This window comes from Oncorhynchus tshawytscha, linkage group LG09 (genome assembly GCF_018296145.1).
Source record: "Oncorhynchus tshawytscha isolate Ot180627B linkage group LG09, Otsh_v2.0, whole genome shotgun sequence".
In the NCBI taxonomy this organism is placed as follows: Eukaryota; Metazoa; Chordata; class Actinopteri; order Salmoniformes; family Salmonidae; genus Oncorhynchus; species Oncorhynchus tshawytscha.
Genome location: NC_056437.1, coordinates 14,814,225 through 14,832,604, shown reverse-complemented (window position 1 = coordinate 14,832,604; position 18,380 = coordinate 14,814,225). Strand labels below are relative to the sequence as shown.

The window sequence follows — 18,380 nt, the reverse complement described above, 5'->3', positions numbered from 1 at the left end:
AACTGCTTGTTCAGGGGCAGAATGAGAGATTTGTACCGTGTCAGCTCAGGGGTTTGAACTTGTAACCTTCCGGTTACTAGTCCGGCACTCTAACCACTAGGCTACCCTGCCACTCTTTATAAAGAAAGAGGGAAACAGACAGAGAAAGAGAGTGAGAGAAAGAGGAGAGCAGATACAGTGGGGAGAGCAAATATTTGATACACTGTCAATTTTGCAGGTTTTTCTACATACAAAGTGTGTAGAAGTCTGTAATTTTATCATAGGTACACTTCAACTGTGAGAGACGGAATCTAAAACAAAAATCCAGAAACTCACATTGTATGATTTTTCAGTAATTTATTTGCATTTTATTACATGACATAAGTATTTGATCACCTACCAACCAGTACGAATTCTGGCTCTCACAGACCTGTTAGTTTTTCTTTAAGAAGCCCCCCTGTTCTCCACTCATTACCTGTATTAACTGCACCTGTTTGAACTCGTTACCTGTATAAAAGACACCTGTCCACACACTCAATCAAACAGACTCCAACCTCTCCACAATGGCCAAGACCAGAGAGCTGTGTAAGGACATCAGAGATAAAATTGTAGACCTGCACAAGGCTGGGATGGGCTACAGGACAATAGGCAAGCAGCTTGGTGAGAAGGCAACAACTGTTGGCGCAATTATTAGAAAATGGAAGAAGTTCAAGATGACGGTCAATCACCCTCGGTCTGGGGCTCCATGCAAGATCTCACCTCGTGGAGCATCAATGATCATGAGGAAGGTAAGGGATCAGCCCAGAACTACACGGCAGGACCTGGTCAATGACCTGAAGAGAGCTGGGACCACAGTCTCAAAGAAAACCATTAGTAACACACTACGCCGTCATGGATTAAACTCCTGCAGCGCACACAAGGTCCCCCTGCTCAAGCCAGCACATGTCCAGGCCCGTCTGAAGTTTGCCAATGACCATCTGGATGATCCAGAGGAGGAATGGGAGAAGGTCATGTGGTATGATGAGACAAAATAGTGCTTTTTGGTCTAAACTCCACTCGCCGTGTTTGGAAGAAGAGGATGAGTACAACCCCAAGAACACCATCGCAACCGTGAAGCATGGAGGAGGAAACATCATTCTTCGGGGATGCTTTTCTGCAAAGGGGAGAGGACGACTGCACCGTATTGAGGGGAGGATGGATGAGTCCATGTATCGCGAGATCTTGGCCAACAAACTCCTTCCCTCCGTAAGAGCATTGAAGATGGGTCGTGGCTGGGTCTTCCAGCATCACAACGAACCGAAACACACGGCCAGGTCAACTAAGGAGTGGCTCCGTAAGAAGCATCTCAAGGTCCTGGAGTGGCCTAGCCAGTCTCCAGACCTGAACCCAATAGAAAATCTATGGAGGGAGCTGAAAGTCCGTATTGCCCAGCGACAGCCCCGAAACCTGAAGGATCTGGAGACAGTCTGTATGGAGGAGTGGGCCAAAATCCCTGCTGCAGTGTGTGCAAACCTGGTCAGGAACTACAGGAAACGTATGATCTCTGTGATTGCAAACAAAGGTTTCTGTACCAAATATTATGTTCTGCTTTTCTGATGTATCAAATACGTATGTCATGCAATAAAATGCAAATTAATTACTTAACAATCATACAATGTGATTTCTGGATTTTTGTTTTAGATTCTGTCTCTCAGTGTACCTATGATAAATATTACAGACCTCTACATGCTTTGTAAGTAGGAAAATCTGCAAAACCGGCAGTGTATCAAATACTTGTTCTCCCACGGTATATATATAGAGAGGAGCAGATATATAGCGAGAGAGAAAGAGGGGAGCAGATAGAGTGAGAGAAAGAGATTGAGGGAAATATATAGAGAATGTGATGGTATTGTACCATTCTTTGCGGTCAGCGTCACAGTTGCAGTAGTGGTCTGAGTCGATGCAGTTCCCCTGAAGACCGCAGCCACACTGCTGGCTCCCTGGTACCGCCCCGCCCCAGTACGTCTGGGGCTCATCTGTACGACCTACCCACCAGGTGAACGGAGATCCATCTGAGATAAAGACACAGACACACACACTTTGAAGGTGTCGGATTCTGGAGTAAACTTTGAACATTGTTATACTCAGAGAATAGGAGCATTAGTTACACAAGAGACATGAGGGGTGCCATAATGAGGGGCTGAGTGCAGGGAAAACAATCATTTGTAACAGTACTGATAAGGGGAGAAACCATTGAAGGCTCAGATCACTTAGTTCCCTGCTTAGCAAGAATGATGCAATGTTTAGAGATAAGGAGGAGACTCCACCCAAAGTGGGGTATGAATACCACCACAGGGGAAGCTATTTATTTGTCTGAATACAGTTGTGTCGACCCTTTGGGAAGAATAAAACTTGGTCAAGCTTCTCTAGTGTCCGTGAGTTATTTACTCTGAAAAATGTTAACCTAACAAAGGGGTGTGTTCAAAAATACTACAGACTCCCAAACTCCTGTTCATTTATTTACTATGTAGGGCATGAGATGTTTGGGTAAAAATGTAAAAACAGATCAGACAAGATGTGTTTTACCTAAAGATCAATTTGGTGCTATTTGCAATGAGGACACTAATGACATATAACAGAGACACGCTCCACAAAAAGACTGTAACAAGAGGAGAGAGAGTGCTTAATTGAGAATGGTTTCAGTCACCACTTTCCCCAAAAAAACAGGCCAGACTCCAGAGTGCTGCCTTGAAAGAGAAAAGAAAGTCATTCTCATTGATTCTTTCTTCCATCACTTGTCTGATCACGTTCCCCCACCTGAAGCAGGCTGTCTGGTTTTAAACAGAAACCTAAAACCATACTCTATCCCTCATTATTCTTCATTTGACATTTTCCAGCATTATTTATTTAGCTTTGACATTGTTTTCCTCTTCCCTCAGTCAGCCTCTACAGTAACGAGACAGCTAATGGACAGCAATTACACTGTGAAGCTGTGAGTTGCCTTGTTTCATGTTCATTTGCAGGTTTAAAAGAGTCATTACAAATTAATATCATATGGCAAACACCAACGACACACCAATCAACGCAAAAACGAATCACCTAAATGCTAACTCACTCAGTGCATGTACCATAACACATCCAGAAATGATGAATATTCTAGTATAACAATATGACGGGTAGGCCTACATAGAACAACCCCCCCCCCTAAAACATAAATTAATTTGCAACAATGAGCACAATAATCAATTTGTGACATCTGCTTAAGCTCTGCGGGTGGAGAGCAGCACTCCCTCTCACAGGGTGTCTCCCAAATGGTACCCTATTCCCTAAATAGTTCACTACTTCTGCCGGCTCTGGTCAAAAGTAGTACACTATATAGGGAATAGGGTGCCATTTGGGATGCGTACACTGACTCACAGTTGACTGAGTGAGCAGGTTTTTAATCATCCTGACCTTTATGGCTGGCTGGGATCAATACTGTTAATAAAATGATTCACCTGGTGTGTTTAAGAGGAGTGACTTTCTGCAGTGGTAGAGGACTTCCTGCTCGCAGTGCTCTGCCTGGGTAATTATGGCCCAGAGCTGTTCCGCGTCGGCAGAATAGTTAAAATAGGCTAAATGCTGATTTATCCCAGATGAGGCCTTTAATTTGGTTAGCTCCGTGTTATTGTGTTGGATCACCAGCCATGTTTTATCTGGAGGAGAAGAGAGAGAGAACAGAGGGAAATCCTAGGATCATTCTAAATAATTATGAAAATGTTAATGATAGCAGAGACAGTGTGAAAATGGGGATGGGGTGGGTGGGAAGACGAGATGTTTCCGATAGCAGCTGGTGCCAGCCCTGAAGGATGGAAATCCTGTCAGAAGATCTGGGATCCCAGCCACAGCTCACAGCTCAGTTACTTACCGAGAGCCATCAACAGCCCCCTAAACGAGGTGTCTATCTGTTTCCGTCAGTGAGAGAAATAACTAAACTGCCACTGGCGGGCAATAAGGAAGTACCATATGCCAGATTGTTGGTGGCACTTTAACTGAACCCTACTTCTCTGTCATAACAGATTTGCATTAGGCAATAGTAAAAACTAAGTGGAGATTATTTGTCACACTGCCACCAGTGGTTATGCATGCAGGGAAACCCTAACTATCCATGCAGTGGTATAATGTAACAGGGAAACCACATAGTCATCCAGTGGTTTAATTAGCTTGTGTGTGTGTGTGTGTGTGTGTGTGTGTGTGTGTGTGTGTGCGCGCGCGTGCATGTGTGTGTGGTTTACCTGTCATGTTGCAGTAGATCAGCTGTGACTTGATCGGACCACTTCCGTCCACATCTATGTAATACAGGCCTGATGTGTTACCCTGGTGTTTATACGCTTCACATGACTTCTCATAGACAGCTGAGTAGGAGAAAATATACACAAGCACTTACTGCCAGTGTGAAGTACTTATGTAAAAATGCTTTAAACTACACCTTAAGTCGTTTTTGGGGGTATCTGTACTGTACTTTACTATTGATATTTTTTTACAACTTTTACTTTTATTTCACTACATTCCTAAAGAAAATAATCGACTTTTTACTCAATTTTCCCTCACACCCAAAAGTACTCGTTACATTTTCAATGATAAGCAGGACAGGAAAATTATCTAATTCACATACTTATCAAGAGAACATCCCTAGTCATCCCTACTGCCTCTGATCTGGTGGACTCACTAAACACAAATGCTTAATTTGTAAAAATGAGTGTTGGAGTGTGCCCCTGGCTATCCTTAGAATAAAATTAAATAAATAACATGGTGCCGTGTAGGTTGCTTAATATAAAGAACTTGAAATGATTTATGCATTTACTTTTGATACTTAAGTATATTTTAGCAATTACATTTACTTTTTCTACTTGTAAGTATATTTAAAACCAAATAGTTTTACTCAAGTAGTATTTTACTGGGTGACTTTACTTTTACTCAAGAATAACATTCACTGCTTTTCCCCCTGCTGAAATTAGTACTGACTGAAATAATGAACTGAAACAAATACAGACACCAACAGACACATGCGCAAGAATTCCAATTAAATGTACATTACACAGGAACAACTTTTAGAGCAAACACTGCCATGTTTCCACTAGATGTGAAAGTAAGTATGATAAGTTAAGAACTTGAGACCTGGCATGTGGTCTATATGTAAATTTCCAAATCAAGTCTTTAACACCACTTCCTGAAAGAAAACAATTGTTTATAATTTATGCTGTTTATGAAGATTTTGACATCTAGGATTGCTTTGGAGGAAAATATTTAAATGTTTCAGCTGAGGAGCATACTTAATGCCTTTGGGTGGCAAGGGCTGTCCAATGATACTTTATAATGTATTCACATTTCTAAATGAATAACTCACAGAATATACGTATACCAAACACAAAATGCATCTTTTGTAAATAATGTCTGAGTATTGGAGTGTGCCCCTGGCTGTCCGCAAAATTAAAAAAGAAACAAGGCAAATGTGCTGTCTGCTTTGCTAAATAATAGGAATTTTAAATGAATCATACTTGTACTATTGATACTTAAGTGTATTTAAAACCAAAAACGTTTGGACTTTACTCAAGTAGTAATTCACTGCCTGACTTTCACTTTTACTTGAGTAACTTTCTATTTATGTAGCTATACTTTTACTCAAGTGTGACAATTGGGTACTTCTTCCACCACTGGGTGTTCTTAATGTTTTGTATACTCAGTGTACATAACATATACATACAGTACTAAAAGCAAATAAAATTAACGTTCATATTCTAATCTATGACACCAAGGCACATTGGGTGTGCAAACAGAACACACACATACACAAAGCAAACAACACAAACTTTTATATTCCAAGACACTAAGCCATGTTGGGGTGTGCCAGACAACAAGGCTCCACTGACGCAGAGCAGCGAAAGGCGTTCTTTGTTTTGGGCACTCAACTCTCTCCACTCTGATTTACAGTAGCTTTGTGTGCCAACAGCCTGTTCTGTTGATGTAATGTGTGTGTTTGAGCCAGCAGTCTGTTCTGTTGTTGCGGAGGTTGTTACATTATTGATGTGCTAACCATCATTATTTGAAAGGAGACGCACAGAAAACCATTGCATTCTAGATTAAAGGGTGCTAGCTGGTGTCCCTAAGGAATGCAGGCCCCATCACTGCAGATGTTGCCGTTTCTTTGACTCTGTCCGTAATGGCTAACTATTCCCTGTATAGTACACTACTTTTGACCAGAGCCTTTGGAGCCCTGGTCAAAAGAAGTGCACTTTATAGGGAATAGGATGCCATTTCAGATGCACACCGTGTGTATACCAGTCTATATTATTCTGAATAGCCATTGGTTAATGGCTAGTGGGCATGTCTGACTGATAAATAATTAATACAAGGCCATATCAATAACAACATTAACAGGAGGTTGTATTCAGTGTATTCCCTTTCACTGTTACCCTGAGCAGGGTTCCTCAGTTAATTCTTTGTTCCTGCCAAGACCAGACACACCTGCAGCTAATCAAGGGCTTGTTAATCGGGTGTATAAGTGCTGGGCAGGAACAAAAATGTGCACCTCTGTGGGTTCCCCTGAACATGACTATGAAACCCTGCTGTAACTAGAACACATTGACCTGGCATAATACAAACCCTCATGAAATAAAGAATAGGTACAATGATGAATGCACCTGTTTTTTTTGTGCACCATTTTGACCCGAAAGTCATCGTCTGGCAATTTGTACCAAGCACCATGCAAGTCATTGGATGTGCGTACACAATGTATGAAACAATACAAACCCTCCCCTCTTGTCAGAAAATAATAACTAACAACCTCTAATAGTTTAGTCACACAGTATATCTCCATTCTCATAAATATCTTATTTCCTCCTCACCTGAATCACTTCCTGTGATGAATCTAAGTTTAATTACAATTTAATTATAGAGACAAAGAAAATCACCAGTCCTTTTCCGGTCTCCACCAGCACTTCAATTTCAACGCAACTCAAGTGTGAATGTGTTAAATGGTGAGGCGATTATGTTTGACTGACAAGTCGCTTAATTTAACGTTCAAATCTTCCACACAATTTATGATGACACTGAGCGGACTTAGAGAGACAGAGCGAGAGAAGCTATCACATCATTAAAGGCTTTGTCCTAATCCTTATCAATGGTGAGGCTTTGTCAAACGGGTCAGGCACTGCAGCAGGCTATTGCTGCATCAGAGATAAGACGCTTGACCTTGAATCCAATTGGCTGTGTCTCTGTGCATGTTTAAGGAACAAACACAATATCTTCTCGACAGTATGTCTGTTTAGTCTGTTTAGTTCTGCGCTAGCTTTACAGTTTGGATATACGCCTTCTGCTTTGAGCGCTTACTAATCGCATGCAAGCAAGCACACACACAGGTTTTGAAAGAATTCTTCAGTTCTAAAAACAACACTGTGGTTTTAAGATTTTTAAGAAACACACAAGGTCTCCTTACAGCTGTGACATGTTGCTCCACTGTAGCCCGTGTTCGAACAGTTGCAATGGAAGGTACTCCAAGACTGGGTGCATCTCCCCCCGTGTTCACAATGGCTTGGAGAGCATCTGAAAAGAGAAGAGAGTTTTATCCCCCACAGGTTTCTGAAGGTCAGAAATCTTTCTGTTCCTTTTTATACCTCTGAAATATACATTTAGCTCAATTTTAAATTACTTCACCAATCAGTGAGGATAGAGTGCATGCTCTATCTGAACTCCCGAGTGGCGCAGCAGTCTAAGGCACTGCATCTCAGTGCAAGAGGTGTCCTTACAGTCCCTGATTCAAATCCAGGCTGTATCACATCTGGCCTTGAATGGGAGTCCCATAGGGTGGTGCACAATTGGCCCAGCATCATCCAGGTTTGGCTGGGGTAGGCTGTCAGTGTAAGTAAGAATGAGTTTTTAACTGACTTGCCTAGTTAAATAAAGGTTACATTAAAATAGAGCAGCTTGCTGTGGAGCAGGTAAGCGATTTAATCTGTACAGGAAAGTCATTAAGAGCAACTTGTATTTTGCCGTAATAGCATGGTTTAATCATACTGAATGACAAACACACAAACACACACACACACACTGTGCTGCCAGTCACAGTGTAGGGCGTGAGATGTAACTGAAAATATGATGGTGATGAGAGAGTGAAAGAGGATGGAGGAACCTTGCCTTGAGGCACTGGGCATCTTGTTATAACATGCATTATCAGAATTCGGCCCCAAAAATTATACCTACGGAGGAGCGGCTTCTATGGAGGAACTCTGAATATGTTTGAACTTCCGAGTTGGTTTAACGTTGGACCAGCTCACAAGGTTGTGTGTGCAGGACTAGCTAACAATGTTGTGTGTGCAGAGCAGCACTAAAATTAAAAACACATCTTACATTTTTGTAGTTAATAAATCCAATGGGAAATGTGACTAGTATTGACTTGTATTAACTAGTATTGAAAAAGTCTTCTGTAATTAAACCTCTCTCCCTAATTTCTTAATTATGTTTGTAATGTCAGTAGGGTACAGTAGGCTAACCAATGCTTCAGAGGGGAGGGGAGGGGCAGGTAGCCTACAGACCCACTGGCAAAGATTTCCAGCTGGCAGGCAGACGCTGGAATACGTTTCTGAGTGACAGAGTGAGTGCTTTGCATAGGCTGTTGCGATTTTTGTGGGACTGGAAAAAAAATGCCCAGAACGTACAATAACGAAACTAACTGATTCCCACACTTTTTAAATAACGTTTTTGCTCCGGGAACAGTATAGATCACTTTAGTTTTCAGTTCTGTTCCTCAAATAATTTAGATATTTTCCATTTTTTGGTTCTGTTCCCTGAATTGGTTCCAACCCCTGGCGCATAGTCAAACTATTTTCTCAGAGAGACATATCTGACAAAAACAACCATTTTTTGGCATCCTGTGAATCTCTTTATGCATTTAGGCCCAGTGTTCTTTCGATTTTCTACACCTTTCTCAAGTTTTTTCAAGACCTGTAAAGAAACCTTTTCTGAACTCCAAGTAGGCATTCTCAGAATGTCCTCTGAAATGGTCAGTTCTGAGAACTAATAATGGGCACCATTACAATTACACTACTGTTCAAAAGTTTGGGGTCACTTAGAAATGTCCTTGTTTTTTAAAAGAAAAGCACATCTTTCGTCCATTAAAATAACATCAAATTGATCCGAAATAGTGTCGTGACGTTGTATTAGTTAATGTGACGACTGTTGCTCATCGAATGATTAAATGTTTCTAATTGCATGATTAAATGAATCAAGCAATTAATAACTCATTAACCTGGGGCACCATGGGAAAATTTGTTTTATTGAGTTTCTATTTCCCAAATTAACTCAAAGAATATCAGAATATCGATTTTACAACAGTCGCTAATTAATCAGTTTCCTCTACAGTCTCATTCTGAATGTCGCATAAACCGGGAATCTGCACGGACCCGGGTCCCACCAATGAGTTCGTACCACACCAATCTTAGTTGATTATTTATTTACTAGAAAGCTAAAATGATGATAAAAGATCCACATGCAGAAAAACACAGTCTAGGCTATTGATTAGAACTTAGTATAACGGGCCAACACACTATAGCGTGTGTCACCCAAAATGGGGATTTAAAAGAGAGAGAAAAAGAGAAAGTACACAAGAGAAATATACATTTGGGTGCATTTGTCAGCTATGCTTATTTTAACCCTAGCCTTGCCCCGAACTGCCGCTCTTATGGGTCAGAATATAATGATGTAATTACGTGTGGGAGGTCTCAGATGGGAAGCTCTGCGTGGGTCGTTTACGCTTTTCAATGACGCACTTCTCCGGCGCAACTCTCTGGTTGTCCTCACGATGTCAGTGTCCTTTTGGTCTGATTCCTCGCCCTTGCTCTGGGAGGGGTCTTCTGAAGACAGACAGCTCTGTAGCTCAGAGCTCACAGTGTAGGAATGAAACAGTGTAGATACCACGATTCGATGGAGAGTGGAGGTTAGGTGGACCGGGTTAAATTCACCCGCTTAGACACAGCTGCTCATCAGTAGCATGGGTAGAAAAAGGTCTTTAACCTTGGGTTGAGTTTTGGGTTCATTTACTTTTTAGACCTCGGCTGCAGCTCGGGTCACTTAGTCAGATATGTTTATTCTTCACTCACATGTCTTATACCCTCGGGTCAGAAGTGGGCACAACCGCCTTTAAGGCAATTCTCTGGGCATACCAAGTTAAGAGACAAGGTCTAGATTTTACTCAAATCCAATTTTAGACAACTAACTTCACATTTCATCTTTACCAAAATATTCTCTTTGATTTGGACATTTTCCACACAACGTACAATGTATAAACATCAAACATATACTGGGAAAACTCTTAAAGTTAATGTTTTCGTAATAACGTCATCTATTAACCTTTAATAACAGAACAAAAATTACATACATTTTCATATTCCATCTATCGTCATGACCACCATTGTGACTGACGGAAACCATTGTTCCAAAGTCCCTTTATTGCATGCTTAATGTTCTGAGGTTGGTTCTCCATAGTGAGAGGACAAAGGAATGTTGTCTGGGGCCTAAGATTTACCATGGGCGTGAGGGGTCATAAAACCCCCACATCTTCAGACCCCTGGATCTCTCCTCCTATGTTGGGGGTGAGAGATAATCTGTAGGGTTGTGGTCTCCTGTATCCTGACCTGATCAGGACAGTCTTGACAACAGTGTAGACATTGTTAATGTTGTAAATTACTATTGTAGCTGGAAACGGCTGATATTGTATTGAATATATACATAGGCGTACAGAGGCCCATTATCAGCAAACATCACTCCTGTGTTTCAATTTCAAATTGTGTTAGCTAATCCAAGTTTATCATTTAAAATGATAATGGATCATTAGATAGCCATTTGCAATTATGTTAGCACAGCTGAAAACTGTTTTCCTGATTAAAGAAGCAATAAAACTGGCCTTCAACGTCAACAGTGAAGAGGCGACTCTGGCGACTCTGGATGCTGGCCTTCTAGGCAGAGTTACAAAGAAAAAAACATATCTCAGACTGGCCAATAAAAAGGAAAGATTAAGATGGGCAAAAAAACACAGACACAGGACAGAGGAACTCTGCCTAGAAGGCCAGCATGCCGGAGTCGCCTCTTCACTGTTGAAGTTGAGACTGGTGTTTTGCAGGTACTATTTAATGAAGCTGTCAGTTGAGGACTTCTGAGGCGTCTGATTCTCAAACTAGACACTACTGTACTTGTCCTCTTGCTCAGTTGTGCACCAGGGCCTCCTACTCCTCTTTCTATTCTGGTTAAAGCCAGTTTGTGCTGTTCTGTGAAGGGAGTCGTACACAGCGTTGTACGAGATCTTCAATTTTTTGGCAATTGCTCGCATGGAATAGCCTTCATTTCTCAGAAAAATAATAGACTGACGAGCTTCAGGAGAATTTTTTTTGTTTCTGGCCATTTTGAGACTGTAATCGAATCCACCAATGCTGATGTTCCAGATACTCATCTAGTCTAAAGATGGCCAATTCTATTGTTTATTTAAATCAGCACAACCATTTTCAGCTGTGCTAACATAATTGCAAAAGGGCTTACTGTCACGACGACCGCCGGTCTACTAGCTGCCACCGATCACCTTTTCCTTTTCTGTTTGTTACGTCTTATTGGTTGCACCTGTTTCTTGTTTGAGTTTTGGTTCAGGACTATATAAGCCTGTTAGGCCCGCCTGCTTTTGTGCGGCCTTGTTTTCTGTTAGTCTAGGTTGGTTGCGTGTTGTGTTCCCTGTCTGTTTGTGCCCGGTTTTGGGTTGGACACTTTGTCTTCGCCTGTTGGTTTTGGCGTTAATTGTGGATTCCGCAATAAAGTTCAGTTTCCCACATTTTCTTCTGCTCTCTGCACTTGACTCCGCACCCACCACTCCAGGCTGTGTGACACTTTCTAATGATCAATTAGCCTTTTAACTTTTTATGGCTGGGGGCAGTATTGAGTAGCTTGGATGAATAAGGTGCCTAAAGTAAACGGCCTGCTCCTCAGTCTCAGTTGCTAATATATGCACATTATTATTAGTATTGGATAGAAAACACTCTAAAGTTTATAAAACTGTTTGAATGATGTCTGTGAGTATAACAGAACTCATATGGCAGGCAAAATCCTGAGTTGAAATCAGAAAAGGAAGTCAGAAATCTGAGCTTTGTATGTATTCACCAGAGTCCCAATGAAATCCCCTTGAGATATTAATGATGTTGCACTGCCTAGGGGTTACACTAGATGTCAACCATCAATAGAAATTATAATGCGACTTCTATGATGTTGTGGGAGTGAATGATAGCAGAATCAATCAGGTGTCTGGCAGTCAGCCATTTTCTGATCATGCTTATTCCACGTGGTAGGCACTTGCGTTCTATTGCTCACGAAGACAAGAAGGAGTACTCCGGTTGGAACTTTATTGAAGCTATATGTTAAAAACATCCTAATGATTGATTCTGTACTTAGTTTGAAATGTTTCTTCGACCTGTAATATCACGTTTTGAAGTATCTGTCCGATATAACGCTGACCAGAATTAGCGTTTGGATATGTATACCAAACGCGCTAACAAAAGAAGGTATTTGGACATAAATAACGGACATTTTCGAACAAAACAAACACTTATTGTGGGGATTCCTGGAGTGCTTTCTGATGTAGATCATCAAAGGTAAGGGAATATTTATCATGTAATTTCTTGTTTATGTTGACGCCATTTTTGCGGCTATGGTGTTTTTACTTCTGAGCACCGTCTCAGATTATTGCATGTTTTTTTTAAAAATCTGACACAGCGGTTGCATTAAGGAGAGGTATGTCTATAATTTCATGTGTATAATTTGTATTATCATCTACATTTATGATGAGTATTTCTGTTGAATGATGTGGCTATGCAAAATCACTGGATGTTTTTGGAACTAGTGAATGTAACGCGCCAATGTAAACTCAGATTTTCTGATATAAATATGAACTTTATCAAACAAAACATGCATGTATTGTGTAACATGAAGTCCTATGAGTGTCATCTGATGAAGATTATCAAAGGTTAGTAATAGTTAGTTAATTTTATCTCTATTTGTGCTTTTTCTCTCTCTCTCTCTTTGGCTGGTAAAATTGGCTGTGTATTTGTAGTGAGATGTTGGTGACCTAACAATCGTTTGTGGTGCTTTCCCGATAAATCTTATTTGAAATCGGACACTGTGGTGGGATTAACAACAAGACTACCTTGAAAACGATATAAAATACATGTATGTTTGAGGAATTTTAATTATAAGATTTATGTTCTTTTGAATATGGCGCCCTGTACTTTCACTGGATGTTGTTATATCGCTCCCGGTAACGGGATCTCAGCCATAAGAAGTTAAAATGATAAACTTGGATTAGCTAACACAACGCGGAATTAGAACACAGGAGTGTTGGTTGCTGATAATGGGCTTCTGTACGCCTATGTAGATATTCCATAAGAAATCAAGCCATTTCCAGCTGCAATAGTCACTTACAACATTAACAATGTCTACACTGCATTTCTAAGTGACCCCAAACCTTTGAACGGTAGTGTATATTCTAATAATCTGTTAACAGTATCTTGTAACTAAAAGGCCACCCGTATATTCTGGACGTATATTTTTGTGTGTGGAGATGATGCATCCCTTTTTGCAGCCTATGTTACCATATCTGTGTGTGCATTTTGGAGCTATCTGCTCTAAACGCAGCATCGTACAGATTGAGACCTTTCCGACATGAACGGAATGGCATAACGTCAGACTGGAGAATCAACACTGTTCTCTACTCTCCGATAAAGATTTTACATGGCATGTGTGTCACGAGTTACTAGGAGTGGAAGGTAGGAGTCAGGCACAGAGAGCAGAGGGTTCAATGATTTGTATAATTTAATTATCAGGAGAAAACGGTCACACCAAACACAGGGCGCATACACACTGACCAACCCAAAACACAGGGTAAACGATCCAGAGAACAAAACCACATCCACAATCAACAGTGAACACAAAATAATCCAACACAAACCTAAGCGGGCCTAACCGGCTTAAATAGACAAAAATCAAGAAACACAAAAGGAACAGGTGCAACTAATAAGACTAAACTGACAGAAAAAGGAAAAAGGGATCGGTGGCGGCTAGTAGACCCGTGACGGCGACCGCCGAGCACCGCCCGAACAGGCAGGGGAGCCACCTTCGGTGGGAGTCGTGACAATGTGAAGGAGGCAATCCTGCCTGCCTTTCTCATCAGCAGAATGATGTTTATTGTCATAAGTTTTGTCCTGGAGGCAGAACTGAGCAATTTCCCCCTTTGATAGGCCAAATGCAAAGTCAAAATTGCCTATTTTGTAAAAATGTATGAAAACAAAAATGTTCTTTTTAACCTTAATTTAAGGTTAGGGTTAGGCATTAGGGTTTGCAGTGTAGTTAAGGTTAGGTTAAAATCTGGTTTTATGTCTTTGTGGCTGTGCCAGCTAGTGATCACTCTGCAGAGCTGCCTCCAGAACAAGATTCATTACGAAAACAGTAACCTGCTCCCCATCATCCCCAGCCCAACCTGAGACAAATCCAGCCCAACCTGAGACACATCCAGCCCAGCCTGAGACACATCCGTCTGCCTGACCTGCTGGCACTGATCCCAGAACAGCCACTGAGCTGAATCACAGGATTTCACAGGCTGCCTCACACACTCTCACTGCTGCCTCATACACAGAGAAACACTCTCTTTCTCAATCTCTCTCAAACACTTTCTCTTTCACTGCAGCCTGATGTTCACATGGGCAGCTTTCTTCTCATTCAATATCTCCCTCCAAGAGAGCAGAGGATGGAAAGCTAAGCCTGCCATGAGTCATGTAAAGATGGACCTGACAACTTCATACACCTGCTAACAGGTTCACATATAACAAACAGGATGCACTGAGCTAGAAACTCTTATTACGTACCTTGATCCTGTTCAACACACACACACTAAAACAGAGGTTCAGGTGCATGCATTTCAGGACATTCACACACACACACACACACACACACACACACACACACACACACACACACACACACACACACACACACACACACACACACACACACACACACACACACACACACACAAACACACACAATATCCCTTTCTTTTCTCCACACTATTGTATCACATTCTATGGATCATAGAGATCATATTAGTATTCTAATTCCTAATTATGTTATGGATGGCCTTGGTCCCATAATCTTCCACACAGTGCAACTCCATTTTGTAAATACTGGAATGGGATCAATCCAGCGAGACACCACTGCTGTGTATCACCGAACTGGATATCACCGCACTGTATATCATCACAGTGTTTCCATCCAATTCTACTCAACATGACTCCAAGTCATTACAGTTCACCGCCAAGTCACTGAACCCCCCGGTAAAGACTATTACCGAGAAAAGCTAGCTAGAATGTCCTAAAAAGAGCATCAAAGAGCTACAAAGTAAATAACCTCATTCCCTTGAACAGCATGATGGGACAGAGAGTAAACTTTGTTTTTCTCGTGGTAGTGTCTGCAGTGTGTGTGTGAGTGAGAGTGAGAGACGCAAAAACTTCTGACCCACTGGGAATGTGATGAAAGAAATAAAAGCTGAAATAAATAATTCTCTACTATTTTTCTGACATTACACATTTTTTATATAAAGTGGTGATCCTAACTGACCTAAAACAGGGAATTTTTACTAGGATTAAAATGTCAGGAATTGTGAAAAACGAAGTTTAAATGTATTTGACTAAGGTGTATGTAAACTTCTGACTTGTTTTTTTCATACACCTTTTTTTTGCCAATAAAGCGAGTTTTAAATTGAGATTGAGAGAGCACCTGCTTGAGAACACCTGCGTGTTTGCACCTGCGTGAGAGCACCTGCGTGAGAGCACCTGCTCCAGGGCTGTATGCCACAGCTCACAGACAGCGTGACAGAAGGCTGGGGCAGCTAGGTACCCTCAGCTACCCATAACCCCCCTCTCTCTCTGGGCCCTGATGCCGCCTCCCGCCCAACCCTTGGCAGGCTAAGCCACGTGCATCGTGATCCCAATTACAGAGGGGTGATAAATATAGCCGTGTCATGACGCGGGAAAGTCACCGGCTGAGAGACAGGCAAAGCAGGCCCGGAGAAACAATGGTGAAGGTTACAGTGTTGTTTTCTTAGTTGCCATTCGCTGGTGTTGTCTGAACTGTAGTGTTTTCAAGGGTTGGCTGAGCCTGACAGGGGCCCTGCAGGAGACAGGTGAGACAGGTCTTCAGGTCCTCTCCCCTAAGCCTGGAGACCAAAGGTGGCCCAACGTCACATTATGAGAGACGGACCCCATGTCATCAACGCGACCTCAGGAAGAGATACTGGTGCATCCTGGTGGTGGGGGTGTGTGTGTGTGTGTGGGGGGGGGGGATCACTGCAGGCTGACAGAGGCTAAACTCACTGGTCCAACACTCCTCACTGCAGCAAAATACAGCCAGATCTGGGTTCAAATCCTATTCGCTAACTTTCAAATACTATAGCTGCCCTTTATGAAGCGTACCAGGTGAAAGAAAATAACAAAACTATTTAAACCCAGGTTTGGATAGGATACAGCAAATGTCTTACAAAACTCACTGCTGCAGCCAAAGATATACAATGCTGGATATACAATGCTGTAGCCTACAGTACATCTCTATGGGTGTGCTGCAGAGCCAAGGGGAAAACAAAGTATTGTTGCAGCACAGCACAGCCAGGAGCTTAAATGCAGGGTGTGAATTACTGTACATGAATGGCAGTAAGAGCGAATGCTATGGTGGATTATACGTAATTAGCTAGACATCAGTAAGAGTGGTAAAACTACACATTAGAATGGAAGTAGTTGTCACTACATTGTAAATATAGTTAAGTGTGACAATTATAGGGTGGAAATCTCAAGTGATTAATATGGAGCAGAATGTTAATCCTAATGTTGATTACGATCTAAAGATAATCATTCTGTTCGCATTGTATAGGAGCGGCATAATCATATCTCTGTTTCTTATTGTCTAAGGTGAGGTGGCTATGCACCTGATTGACCTGGTTATTTTCTCTGTTCCTGAGCTACTTGGCCTCTCGATAAATTCCGGTAGCTAGCTAACAGAGAGAAAGAGAGAGAGTGGACTAAAATCACTCCATTATAAATGATTCAATTCCCCACTCCAGGGCTAAGCTACCAGCTTTGTGCTATTGCCTTACTCCCTTTGTCGTGCACACACACACAAACACGTGTCTTGAGGTAATGGAGTGTGCAGGTAGCCTGCCTGATGTGCACTGGCACTGTCATTTCATTTACACAAAATGCACTGTTTATGCCCCGTTTATTTATCACAAGATCAACACCCCTGCCTGAAGCTGAAGTTCCACACAGAGCATAAGGCCATTGAGGGAGCTAAAAGCAGTGTTTTCCCTCCAGCTTCCACAAACGCACAAAGGCAGGCGTGAGCAGGCAGACACACACACACACACAAGCCTCAAAAATGAACTCGCTCTCTCCCCCTGTCTCTAGCTCTCAAACACTCTCTCTCACACACACACCTCGCCAAGGGAGAGACTTTTTACTTTTCACTTTCTTCATCCCCCCCGATAGCAGCAGAGCAACAGCACCACACACACAGGTATTCATATTCACAGAGTGGAAGATTGAAGTGACGTAACAGCAGGGGGCGGTTGAATAGAACCCCAAGATGTGGTTGATTAGAATATTACCTAGTCAACAGGCTTGTCAAACACCATTTTCCTCTGTATTCGGTCAACCACATCTTGGGGCCAGGTTACTGGACCGAGATGAAGCTTTCCCCTGGAACGATAAACACGCTGAAAATGACCATTAAAAACCCATAGAGTTGATTGACACACTGGAGATCCCTATCAGTTTATACTAGAGATATGTGACAGAGCTACAGTCCAGGGGTGTTTGTCAGAACATGAGACTTCCCGAAAATCGGTCTTCGCATGAAAACGTCCGAACAGTTTCACCTATAAACTACCATTCAATAAAAAGGGGAGACTCTCACGAACACGACAATGTTCTCCTTTTTGCTCACGGGACTTGTCTGAAGGTAACAAGTACTGCTTTATTTAACCCTTAGATTTTTTTTTTTTGTGGGTTTGAAATTGACTCAACCATTTTTTGGGGGGTTGTTGACACAAAAAAAAATTCTGGGTCTCTCTCTCTCTCTCTCTCCCCAACTGACACACATGCACACTCGCGTGCATACACACACCACAATAACATCGGAAATGGAGTCACAAGATGAAACCGTTATTTCCGCTAGCTGTATATAAAAACTGAAAATGAATAACCCCAAATCCTCTTCTTTTTACCTTTAACTAAGAACAAATTCTTATTTACAATGACAGCAGGTTAACAGCCTTGTTCAGGGGCAGAGGAACAGAGGGATTTGATCAAGCA

General features: G+C 41.8%; 1 protein-coding gene across 3 annotated transcripts in view; it reads right to left on the bottom strand.

Moving 5' to 3' along the window:
• cntnap3 (contactin associated protein family member 3) overlaps positions 1–18,380 on the bottom strand; it is a 193,204-nt gene that overhangs the window by 73,185 nt on the left and 101,639 nt on the right. For all 3 annotated transcript variants that reach the window (XM_042326590.1, XM_042326591.1, XM_024430942.2), the window contains exons 11-14: positions 7,433–7,539; positions 4,233–4,352; positions 3,456–3,653; positions 1,874–2,030 (exon numbers count right to left, since the gene is read on the bottom strand). In XM_042326590.1, the coding sequence (XP_042182524.1) occupies positions 1,874–2,030; positions 3,456–3,653; positions 4,233–4,352; positions 7,433–7,539 (582 nt within the window). The remainder of the gene's footprint in view (positions 1–1,873; positions 2,031–3,455; positions 3,654–4,232; positions 4,353–7,432; positions 7,540–18,380) is intronic.